The sequence below is a fragment of the Phoca vitulina genome, unplaced genomic scaffold (genome assembly GCF_004348235.1).
Source record: "Phoca vitulina isolate PV1807 unplaced genomic scaffold, GSC_HSeal_1.0 scaffold3, whole genome shotgun sequence".
NCBI classification, from domain to species: Eukaryota; Metazoa; Chordata; class Mammalia; order Carnivora; family Phocidae; genus Phoca; species Phoca vitulina.
Window position 1 is genome coordinate 47,312,055 of NW_022589706.1, and position 12,695 is coordinate 47,324,749.

Sequence of the window (12,695 nt, forward strand, 5' to 3'; positions counted from 1 at the left end):
TTCATTTTGCTTTATGTATATGTGTAGTTTCATGGCAGCAACATCAAATAGAATATTTGATTAGGAGATTGGAAATTTCAAATCTGTATTCCCAATTGCAGTACTGTTTTTTTAGACTAAAATTTACAAAATTTAGATATGATCACTTGTTGATAAAGGTTTCAAGTGCATATAAAATATATGACAAATTTAGTTGACTTAATATGAGAAATTCAGTTGTCTTAGTTTGTCTCAGTCAGGACCCATTCACATTAAACAAGTTCTATAATAAATCAGGAGTTTATAAAAGTCAGTGAATATTCATTGTAATAATTCTGGGGTATTGTCCACTAGTATCTGATGCATACACTTAGATTAAAATAAATATTTATTCACTACTTTAATTACCTGCAGTTTTATTCACACATACACACATATACACAAATATATCTTAATTTAATCTGCACAACCATCTTACAAGTTAGGTATGATTTCCTCCTTTTTTGGTGATATTGAGGCTCAAAATGTTTAACTGACCATGGTTTGGTTTAACTTTAGGTATAATAGGCTTACATAAATATTTAGGACACTGCCTTTGTCTTCAAGGAGGAGACTTTTTTTTTTTTAGCTAAAGAGTTAAAAATATATGCAAAAGGGACAAAATTAAATGAAAGATTTGAATAAGAGTTTTGGCCAAATGAAAGATCATTACAGACAACTGCAAAAATCTGTACTTTGACACAGGGTTCAAAAGAAGAAGGGATTATTTTAGGGTGAAGTGATGAGGGATTGTTTCATGAATGTGATGTGATTTGAACAGAGTTTTGAAGGAACTGAAAAGGTAGTGAATAGGAGGGTGTAAGTTTCAGAGGAAGAGGAAATGTAGGTAGGTCAAAATATCAAGCATGTTAAAATGGACTAAAAAACAATGCATGTGAAGGAGCTCAGAGCACAGGAAGAGATAAAACAGGAAAGTAATAACTATATATTGTTTTAGTACCTATTCTTTGCCATGTCCATTCTAAACTTTACCTGTATTAATTCATGTCCCCTTCCCAACGTCACTATCTATTCTTAATCCATGTGACTGGCGAAGAAACTACATTTCTGAATGTTTAACTAACTTGTTCAAAGTCACATAGCTTATGGCAGAACCAAAATTACAATACTGTCTTCCATAATAATAATAGTGATCTGGCACTTTTCTAAACATTACATCTGAATTCATTACAGAAGGTAAACTGGCTGCCTACAGAGCTTCACATTTACCCTGGGTAATAAGAAGTATGGTCAGAGTTTATTTGTGGAAGTTAAATTTTTTTGGAGGACGCCATATTAAGGATGAGATGAAGAAATTAAATGTATCAAATGTTTGCCTACTATTATTACCATGACTATAATTAAGAACTATGTTTTATATTATATAGTATTCATTACTGCATAGGAAATAACAGTAATCAATTATTGTTATAATTCTTGTTCCTATAGTATCTAGCACCACAAGTTATCACTGATGTCCTTTTAAGACCTTCCTTTCAGACGAAATGTAGTCACGTTCAAATTCTGATTTCATTTTATTATACCAGTGACCATCTTTTTCACATCATATTCTTATCTCAAACATTCCTGCTCTTTCATTATTGGGTATAATTTTTGTAAAATATTTTAATTTCTTACATTACTAAAAAAACATATTTTTCCTTGTTCTCTACCTTTCTTTCTATTGTCCCTGCCTCTCACCTTTCTTTAGGAACTTATTTGTTCTGATAACACTTAAGGATGTCCTCCTTGCTCCAGCAATACCCTCTTGGGTTACTGTCAAGGGGGTAATAAAGTATGCAACTGGAGGAATAAACACATCTAAGTTTTGAAAAAAAACCCATGTCTGCAGGTTATTTTATTCCTATGCTACATTCCTCTATGAGAATTCTTACTGGAAATGTGTATCTCTTTGGAAGGTGGGAAAAAACAATCTAGCAATATAAGCTGATTCAAAAGTTCAGCAAATCAACAACATGATACTTTTGCTGTGATCTGTTTTAGGGCTTTTAAGGGGCAGCTACCTTCTCATCTGTGACTTGTGAATAAATCATGATTTGGGAATTAACTTGTTATATACCAGGCAGATATTTTGACTTGCTTCTTTTGTCTATATTGTGAAAAAGTTGTGTTTTTATTGTTACTATTTTGTTTTCCATATTTAAAAGCTAAATAAGTGGGTATTCAATCTGCTTATGTCAATAAGTGGCATAAGTGGATATCTAATCATTTGAAATGACTTAGTAGATTGATGGCATTTATTGAATACATATTGCTGGTATGCATATTTGGCATATATAATTTAAAATTTGATTAATAGCAACTAGAAGGTGAACAGATGATTGAAAGCAAGTCTAAAGAAGGTTCCTTGCTAAATTTTTAGATGATTTAGAAAATGGTGAGTAGATTATGAAGACAAAGGAAGGAATGAGAATACATAGAAATGTCAAAGAAAAAATGAATTTAAATAAAGACCTCAGTCATGTGACCCAAACATACTTTATTGGATGACCGAAAAATTATGTGAACTCTTTATGTTGGGAAGCTCGTCACATAGTCGCATTTATAAGACATAAATACAAATTTAAAAAAGATGTGAAAATCCAGATATTTTTGAGTAAAAATTAAATTTTCTTTAAGAAAATAATTAATCTCAAAGAATTTTTCCAGTCTTCTGTGACTGCTTTCCCTAAAATTATTAAAATATCTCAATTAAAAAAATGATTAAAAGAAATACATCTGTCAATAAAGACCAGTTTAAAAGGTGGCAGGACACATATGATTATAGTGATCCTATTAAATGTTAAACTTCAATGCCTCAGTCAAAACGTTGAAGTTAATATTTTATTAGGATAAAAAGTGAAAGAGCCAGAAGAAAAAAAAAAAATGTTGATACCTTTACTGCTTCTTTTATCTGGATACATTTTCTCTGGCAGTGAATTCATTGTAAATGAGTAAATACATATGTTTTGAAAAACTAAACAGAAATTCAGGTTCTATTAAAGATTAGCTTGGACAAGAATCTACTAAAATACAAGGCAATTATTATTAATATTAAAGAAAATTTTAATAACATTACTGTGGCTACTTTTCTTTTTATCCTGAAATTAATAATAACCTATTAGAAGACACTCAGATTTTCATGATACACACACATATAATTTCTACTGTACTTACTTTTGGTCACAACACCTTCTAAGTGAATGATGTTAGGATGATCAAACTGCCCCATGATACTTGCTTCACCCAGGAAATCTCGGCGTTGCTTTTCTGTGTAGCCTACTTTCAGGGTTTTGATTGCCACAGGTAATTCTCTTTTTCCTGGAAGTTTCAAACGTCCACTACAAACTTCACCAAATTCACCTTGTCATAAAGATGGAAAAACACACAAACTCATTTCAATCCTTACTCTAATAATATGCTAAAGTCCTCCTATAATACTAAGGTTTAGACAAAACATTATTAAAAGGCGCGTCCAAACTTCATTATCAGTAGTAAGAGAATAAGTGGTGTTTGGGGGAAAAAGCGTCTATACGTGATCATAAAACACTCTGGGGGCTTTTAGCTTCATCCATCTCACCTACAAAAACCTTAATGAAAACATTAGAAAGAAATTAAATGCAACTGATTGAAACTCTACAGGGGTGGTTCAATATCCACAAATCAATCAACATGATACACCACATTAATAAAAGAAAGGATAAAAACTATATGATCCAGTCGATAGATGCAGAAAAAGCATTGGACAAAATATAGCATCCTTTCCTGATACAAACCCTCAACAAAATAGGGATAGATGGAACATACCTCAACATCATAAGGCCATATACGAAAGACCCACAGCTAATATATCCTCAATGGGGAAATGGATGTCCACTCTCACCATTACTATTTAACACTGTACTGGAAGTCTTAGCCTCCACAATCAGACAACAAAAAAGAAAGGCAAGGAAGATGTCAAACTTCCATTATTTGCAGATGACATGATAACTCTATAAACAACCCAAAAGACTCCACCAAAAAATTCCTAGAACTCATACATGAATTCAACAAAATTGCAGGATATAAAATCAATGTGCAGAAATCCATTGCATATCTATACACCAATAACAAAGCAGCAGAAAAAGAAATCAAAGAATCAATCCCATTTGCAATTGCATCAAAAACAATAAGATACCTAGGAATAAATCTAACTAAAGAAGTAAAAGATCTGTATTCTAATAACTACAGAACACTTATGAAAGAAATTTAAGAGGACACAAAGAAATCAAAAAGCTTTCCATGCTCATGGATTGGAAGAACAAATATTGTTAAAATGTCTACACTACCCAAAGCAATCTGCAGATTTATTGCAATCCTTATCACAATACCAAAAAAATTTTTCACAGAACTAGAGCAAATAATCCTAAAATTTGTATGGAGCCACAGAAGACCTAGAATAGCCAAAGCAATTCTGAAAAAGAAAAACAAAACTGGAGGCATCACATTTCCAGACTTCAAGCTATTTTACAAAGCTGTAGTGATCAAGATAGTATGGTACTGGCACAAAAACAGACACATAGATCAATGGAACAGAATAGAAAACCCAGAAATGGACTCACAACTCTATGGTCAACAATCTTTGACAAAGCAGGGAAGAATATCCAATGGAAAAAAAAAAAAATAGTCTCTTCAACAAATGGTGTTGGGAAAACTTCTCAGTCACATGAAGAAGAATGAAACTGGACCACTTTCTGATACTATACACAAAAATAAATTCAAAATGGATGAAAAATCTTCATATGAGACAGGAAACCATCAAAGCCTTAGAGGAAAACACAGGCAGAAACCTCTTTGACTTTGGCAGGAAGAAGTTCTTACTAGACACGTCACCACAGGCAAAGGAAACAAAAGCAAAAATGAACTATTGGGACTTCATCAAGTTAAAAAGCTTCTGCACAGCAAAAGAAACAACAAAACTAAAAGGCAGCCTATGGAATGGGAGAAGATATTTTCAAATGACATATCTGATAAAGGGTTAGTACCCAAAATTTACAAAGAACTTGTCAAACTCAACACCCAACAAACAAATAACCCAGTTAAGAAATGGGCAGAAGACATGAATAGACACTTTTCCAAAAAAGACATCCAGAATGGCTAATAGACACGTGAAAAGATGCTCAACATTACTCATAATCAGGGAAATACAAATCAAAACCACAATGAGATACCACCTCACACCTCTCAGGATGGCTAAAATTAACAACAGAAGAAATAACAGGTGTTGATGAGGATGCAGAGAAAGGAGAACTGTATTGCACAGTTGGTGGGAATGCAAACTGGTGCAGCCATTCTGAAGAACAGTGGAGGTTCCTCAAAATGTTAAAAATAGAACTACCCTACAATCCAGCAATTGTACTACTAGGTATTTACCCAAAGGATAAAAAAAAATAATACAGATTCAAACAGATTCAAAAGGATACATGCACCTTGATGTTTATAGCGGCATTATCAACAGTAGCCAAACTGCGGAGAGAGCCCAAATGTCCACTGACTGATGAATGGATAAAGAAGATATAAAGGAGATATATATATATATATACACAAATATATAATGGAATATTACTCAACTATCAAAAAAATGGAATCTTGCCATTTGCAATGACATGGATGGAGCTAGAATGTATTACACTATGTGAAATAAGTCAGTCAGAGAAAGAGAAATACCATATGATCTCACTTATATGTGGAATTTAAGAAAGAAAACAGATGAACATATGGGAAAGGGGACAAGGGAAAAAAAAGGAGAGAGGGAAACAAGCCATAAGAGACTGTCTTTTTAAAAACATTTTATTTATTTGAGAGAGAGACAGAGAGAGTAAGAGAGAGAGAGAGAACATGAGCAGGGTGAGGGGCAGAGGGAGAAGCAGACTCCCTGCTAAGCAGGGAGTCTGAAGCAGAGCTCTATCCTGGGACTCCAAGATCATGACCTGAGCCAAAGGCAGACGCTTAACTGACTGAGCCATCCATGTGTCCCGCCATAAGAGACTCTTAACGATAGAAAGCAAACTGAAGGTTGATGGAGGGAGGTGGGTGGGGGATGAGCTAGATGGGAGATGAGTACTAAGGAGGGCACTTGTTAGGATGAGCACTCGGCATTGTATGTAAGTGATGGATCACTGAATTCTAATCCAGAAACAAATATTGCACTGTATATTAACTACCTAAATTTTAAATAAAAAAATAAAAATAAATAAAAGTCTGAGTTAAACACACTGTTGTACCTGCTCCAATAACTCTTTCAATGGTGATGCATGAAGCTTCTATCTCCTTGGCAAATTCATGGACAGCTTGATTGGGATCCTCATAGGTGTGTGGATCAATATAAGTTCTTACTCCTGGCAGTTTAACTGGAAAAATAAATATTTGTTAAAATATAACTGCTTGTGATGGATGAATGAAATCATAAACATTATTAACATGCAGCTATGGCTTAAATCCTTAATTACTAGAAATGGCCAAGTTGCAAGGACAGCCCCTCTTCTGAGTTACAGGAGTCATTTATATAGCTATGTCATTTTTATAATTTTAGAAATCTGGATTGTTGTCATGTAAAAGAAATGCATATATGACAACATATTTGAATAGATATATCTTTCAACAATAATGTTCACAGAGTCAGTCTCTGAGGCAAACTAAGATAAGCTTGTTTACTAAACTGGCCGATGAAATGCTAGTGAGTTATTTGTTGTTTTGTTATTCTGTTTCACTTAAAATGCCATCACAGATGAATTTTGGTTTTACAAAAAATAATTTAAAATAATTTTTCTGGTGCTTTGGTCCAGTATGACTGACACAGAAGTCAAAAGAAAAAGATAAGTTCTACCTCTCACTCTACTCCTGTTAACTACATGGCTTTATCCAAGACTCTAAGTTTCTATGAGCCTCAGTTTCATCACATTTAATGACTACCAATTTCACAAGATTTTTTTTTTTAAGGATAAATACCATTAAATAAGATAGGACCTATGAAAATAGATCCAATGCTTTGCAACATGAATTATGGCTTTAATTATTTGACTTTTATGGTAACAGCAGAGTGACAAAAAAGAAATTATTTTTATTTACTTAGCAAATCAACTAACACTATACTATTTATGAAAAAATGCACATATTAAAACACCATTAATTAGAACTCATTTAGGCTAATTTTTAAAGCATGTTATCAAAACTTGATTTTCTGTATTTTTAAAAAGGATAGTCTTTTTCAAATCATTGAACAAAGGTTGTTGCTACAGGATCTGCTCATGGAAATTCCTGCTATAATGCTAGAAAAAGGAGAAAAAATACTGAGAAATTTTATTTGTTTCATCTGATGTTGTTATTTAACAATAAATTTCTACTGACTGTGCTGGAAGAAATTAGAATTGGTCTGGAAATTTGGTTTGAAATGTAACAGCTTTTTATAATGATTGAAAAGGTTTTTTTTTTTAATAACTATAATAAAGGTGTTCTTTAAAAAATTGAATAAACCATCTAGCTGTTGTCTAGAGTCAGGCAGCAATGCCCTTTAGCCCATATGCTTTACAGGAACGTAACAGAACACTTACATTCTTTTTAAACTTTTAAACACAATATTTTGGTCAGTTATTACAAATCTCCTTGTCTGAAAATAAACAAAAATAATAATAAAATCTCCTCTATTTTGTTTTCTCTTGATTTTTTACAATTTGCTTACTGTGCCCATTATGAAAATGCATCTTTTCCTCTTCTGGATCTTGTTTTGCTTTGCTGTAACCACACCTCCTGGAACAGAGTAAGCTACAATTAGCCACATCTCCAAGCGTTGAATCACATGAAGCCCAGAAGCATGAAATGCAATTGAAATGATTGCAGCCCTAACTGATTTTCACACTAGTAGCATGAGAAAACACCAATCCTTCTTTTGGATGAATCATATTTCCGCCACCAGTATCTCTCAGTCTTGCCCAGATTTCACTGAGAAGTCAGAAGCCATCCAAATCCATTAAAAAAAAAAAAAAAAAAAAAGTCTCTCCACCATACACCACACTCTAGAAATTTTGTTTCCTTTCTTTCTTTTTTTTTTTTTTTTTTTGCCACCTCAGAAGCCCTTTTACAGAATGTATTGCCCAAAATATCTCTGATTCAATAGTGTCCTCCTTTCAGTATCTTACTCTTATCATCTCCCCCCTGCCCCGCTCTGGTTTCAGGATCTTTCTCCACTCAATCCACTTAGATCACTACCAAATTTACCACAAACTGCAACCCTTCTCAGTTCAGCTCCACTCCCGAAAACTTATTCTCTCCTGTTTTACTTAAAAACTTACTAATTTCAAAGTCCTTGCAACCTGCTCTTGTTACTGAAAAAATCTGTCCTTGGAGGTTCACTAATGACATAGTCACCCCATGACTTTATCTTAGTTTTTAATTATTCATGATGGACTGAAATCCCTAACTACTCCTTTTGTGATGCTTCTTGCTCCTCTCTTCATTTATGTGAACTTCTCTGGTTCTCTACTGTCAATCCATTCATTTCCATCAATTTAATTAATACTTCTATTCTGGTTTAATTCTTTTGAGAGTTATACTCTTGTTCCTCAGAGATTTATTTTATAGGGATATTCCACTGGCATACAAACAAAATAGATGTGAAAAACCAATCAGTATATCTCTCTTTACTTTCAGTCTTGATCTGTTGACTTCTTTTCCTGTTAATAACCCTGGCAAGGCCTTGGCCCCTTTGCGTACAAAGCCTTTGTCTTGTGTACTTCACAACAAAGTAGTTGCCAAATCCCAAGCATTGTATAACATAAAAGTCTTAAAATTCATCTCTACTTTTTCATTAGCTCTACCCCTTCTTCAATTAAGGCTTTGTTATTTTTCATTTGGATTGCTATAAGTGCCTCTGAACCGATGTTCCTGCATTCTGTAACTATTTTCCTAAACTCTACTAGACATGGCTGTAGCCAAATTACTATAAATAAGGTACTTTTCTACTGTGTTGTCTCCTGCAAAGTCTTCAATAAAATAATAAGATAAAGATTTCTAAACATAGCCCTAATGCATATTTCCTACACTATCTCTGTTAATCTTCACGGATACTGGATGATCTTCAGGTCCTAAAGATATTTCTCTATGCTTCCACACATTTATACATACTGGTTCCCACACCTAGGATATTCTTCCTAACAATTTTCAATTATCAAAGTCTAGTTCAATTTTTGCCTTCTTCATGTTTTTTTTTTCCTGATACCCCAACTTCATGCAATCTTTCCCCATCTGAATCTAGTAGTTTTCTGTACTCCTCTCACGTTGTGATTCCCATTTTAATGCAACATAATCATTTTGTATGTCTTCTGGATCTCTTACTGTTTGTCAGTTTCATAAATAGCAGCAACTAGCATTTACCCCTAAATTTCTGCAGTGACCTAGTGCCTGTCTCAGAGTTGGCAACAAAAATATTTGTCACATTGATGAATGAATAAATGAACAAGTGAATGATATTTGATTGCATCTACACAATGACAAGTATTTGGAGAGTTGATGAATACTAAGTTGATGAGGTACATGATAAAACATTAAAACAACTGACTCAGATGAAAACATTTAAATTATTTTTAGTGAAATTCTAAGGAAGTGAATTTACTATTCATAAGGTCTCATAACAAAATTAAGTTTATTAAAAACAAAATTTCCATTGATTTCTGCATAAAGAAAATACAGCCAAAATGACAGATTGACAAAATATTTTCATTACAAAGTTGGTTTAAAACTACTATGTGATGTAAATAAAGTATCCAATCAACACATACAAATGATGACTATTCCTTGTTTACATATTCTATGATCGTTCTTAAATATATGTATATTTTGATATATAAATGAAACCTATTTTATTCTATATCATTTCCTAGTGTATAATTACATATATGTTATACAAAGTAGATAACACAACCTATCTTTGTGTCATTTTTGAAAGAAAAATACAATTATCTTTGTTTTATCACGTTAACGAACTGGCAGTTTATTAATAAAAGACAGCTAAGTGAAATTTGAGTAAATTTGAAATAATATACTTAATAGGTATGTTATTCTTGGGTGAGGAAAAATACACAATGGGGATTTGGTGGCTTTTCAAATTTTATTCATAACACTTAGCGGCATTTGCCACCCAAGAGTCCTTAAGACATCTTGAATCAAATCACTGCGGTGAAATGGAGAGAAAAAAAACAAATACATAAAATCGTACTGAAATTATGTTGGGCCTGACATTTAAGTTATTTTAATGCACTGTTCATAATTTTTCTAGATATTACATTATCCTTTCAATCTTTAATGCATGTGTCTCTAGAGAGAAGCTATTGATACTTTTTAAAATCAATGTTCTAACTACAATTGTGTGAAATCATCCTGAGATTTATGTTATTTAAATAATACCAACAAAAAACCTTTGTTAGAAGAATTCTAAAGAGACCTGAAAAGTATACAAGTTTTTGCAGTTTACTTTAGAAAACAAACATCCATTCTACAGCTCTCCTACCTTCAAAAGAAAAAAAAAAAAAGCTTTCAAACTTGTATCTTCAAATAGTCTTTATTATTAAATAAGCCTCATGGATTTTTAAATTGCATGCAAATTCCTCATATGAAAATGGAAATAAAACTTTGGATCTCATCTAAAAAGTCATCTGGGAATACCTTGGTGAGGACTGGTTAACATTTTAATACCTAAGGTGAGAGTCAGGAGGGCAATAGAAAGGAGATATTTTTGACTATGGGCATCTCTGGAGCTCTATAACATATACGGCTGTATGTCACATTAACATATAAAATTAAGTTCTGGAAGCCCCCAAAGCATCATTAAAACAAGCCTCAACAAGATACAGCAAGTAAAAGTGCAGCTGACAGAGACTGGCCCTCCAGCAGTGGTTCAGCCTCGCTAACAAAGCATTGCAGGATGCCTGTTCATTCAGTATCATCTTCTGTACCTGCTCCAGAGGCATAATTTTAACCCATCAGACAAACAGTCAATAAATACGCCATTCTGTACGTAAATTATGCCTCCTACCTTCTGGAACCAATTTTTTTTTTTTTTTTTTCTGAATGGAAAAGAAACAGTTTCTTCATTTGGCTCCATATCACAATTTTAATGAGCTTTGATATCATTGTACTAAAAATATCTGGAGTGCTTGTAATTAAGGGAATCATCTTCTTGTCATTTATACTTATGTTCTCCTAGAAAACAATGCTGTCTTACTGTTTAGTAGTAGAGGTGGGCATGAGAAATCATATTAAATGTAGGCGGAATTCATATTCATTAATTAATATTTATTAAAAAGTCCTAGAGAGACACTTAATACATAAATATAATAATGACTTTAATAGGTTATTTAGAAACCAGTCTATTTTCTCCCATACTTGTCCTAAGAATTTGGGTAACACATCCTTGATGATACTAATTCTGATCTTAAAAACTTAGCTTCAATCATAACATCTAAATTTGTATATTTGAAATTTCCATAATACATGAAAGAGTAAACAATTATCTTTATGTATGGATGGATGTGCCAATGAGTAATTTAATTCTTGGATGTAAATTAAGAATTTGATAATAAATTAGAGTATGAATGTCAAGCCCTCCAGAGGACCAAGCAATGCATAAAATTAGTAATTTACTAAATGGCACCCTTATGGTCAATGAGGAAAGATGAGTGAAAGCAATAGCCAAAGGAGACTGTAAATCCTTGTTCAATTACAGCTTCCAGAGAATCAGAGTTTTCCATTTCTTTAGCCTACAGAAAAACACTGGGAAAAAAAAAAAACAAACCTTTTTATTTCCCACTGAATTCTATATAAGGTGGGGAGGGGTGCAATGATGGGAGAAGAAATAGTTCTGCATTTCAATTTCTTTGAAAGAGTGAGCAGATGCAGTCCCTAGGTCAGAAATAGACACTTCTATGTTGCCTCTCTATTTTCCAGATTGATTAGGAAATGCCTTACCTATATTTTAAAGCAAAAAAAAATATTCAAAAGGCAACAAATAGCAGCAGAGTCGATTACGTTTTACTTATGGGAAATAAAATCTTCTTGTAATTTAAACCTCTTTAAAAACCACACTTCTCCAAATGTGCACACTCCCATATTCTTACATAATAATGACCTCAACCACTGCATAATTTGTTTAAGAATTTTATTGCGGGCGCCTGGGTGGCTCAGTTGGTTAAGCGACTGCCTTAGGCTCAGGTCATGATCCTGGAGTCCTGGGATCGAGTCCCGCATCGGGCTCCCTGCTCAGCAGGGAGTCTGCTTCTCCTTCTGACCCTCCCCCCTCTCATGCTCTCTTTCTATCTCATTCTCTCTCTCAAATAAATAAATAAAATCTTTAAAAAAAAAGAATTTTATTGCTAGCATCTTAAAAAGCATAAGTTACAGCTTCTGAGGAAATAGTTTGACTTTTTCACTTCAGGATTCTCTCCAATTAAACAAAAGTAGTTTTAATGAAAGCTCAGCTAATTCAGCCTCATAAAATAAAGAAGCATATGAACACAAGCTTATTAATATATCTAATGAATACTGGAAATAGATTAAGTTTTGTTTTATAGGATGATATTCTTCAATAAGAATGTGAGTGAAAAATGTAGTGAAATGAGATTATGGATATTTAGGCTGTATTGTTTGCA

General features: G+C 33.1%; 1 protein-coding gene across 8 annotated transcripts in view; it reads right to left on the reverse strand.

Moving 5' to 3' along the window:
• The window catches only part of EPHA5 (EPH receptor A5), a 346,898-nt gene that overhangs the window by 47,125 nt on the left and 287,078 nt on the right, over positions 1 to 12,695 (reverse strand). For all 8 annotated transcript variants that reach the window (XM_032400482.1, XM_032400478.1, XM_032400476.1 and 5 more), the window contains 3 exons: positions 7,736 to 7,803; positions 6,282 to 6,407; positions 3,196 to 3,381 (listed from right to left, as the gene is read on the reverse strand). In XM_032400482.1, coding sequence (XP_032256373.1) covers positions 3,196 to 3,381; positions 6,282 to 6,407; positions 7,736 to 7,803 — 380 coding nt within the window. The remainder of the gene's footprint in view (positions 1 to 3,195; positions 3,382 to 6,281; positions 6,408 to 7,735; positions 7,804 to 12,695) is intronic.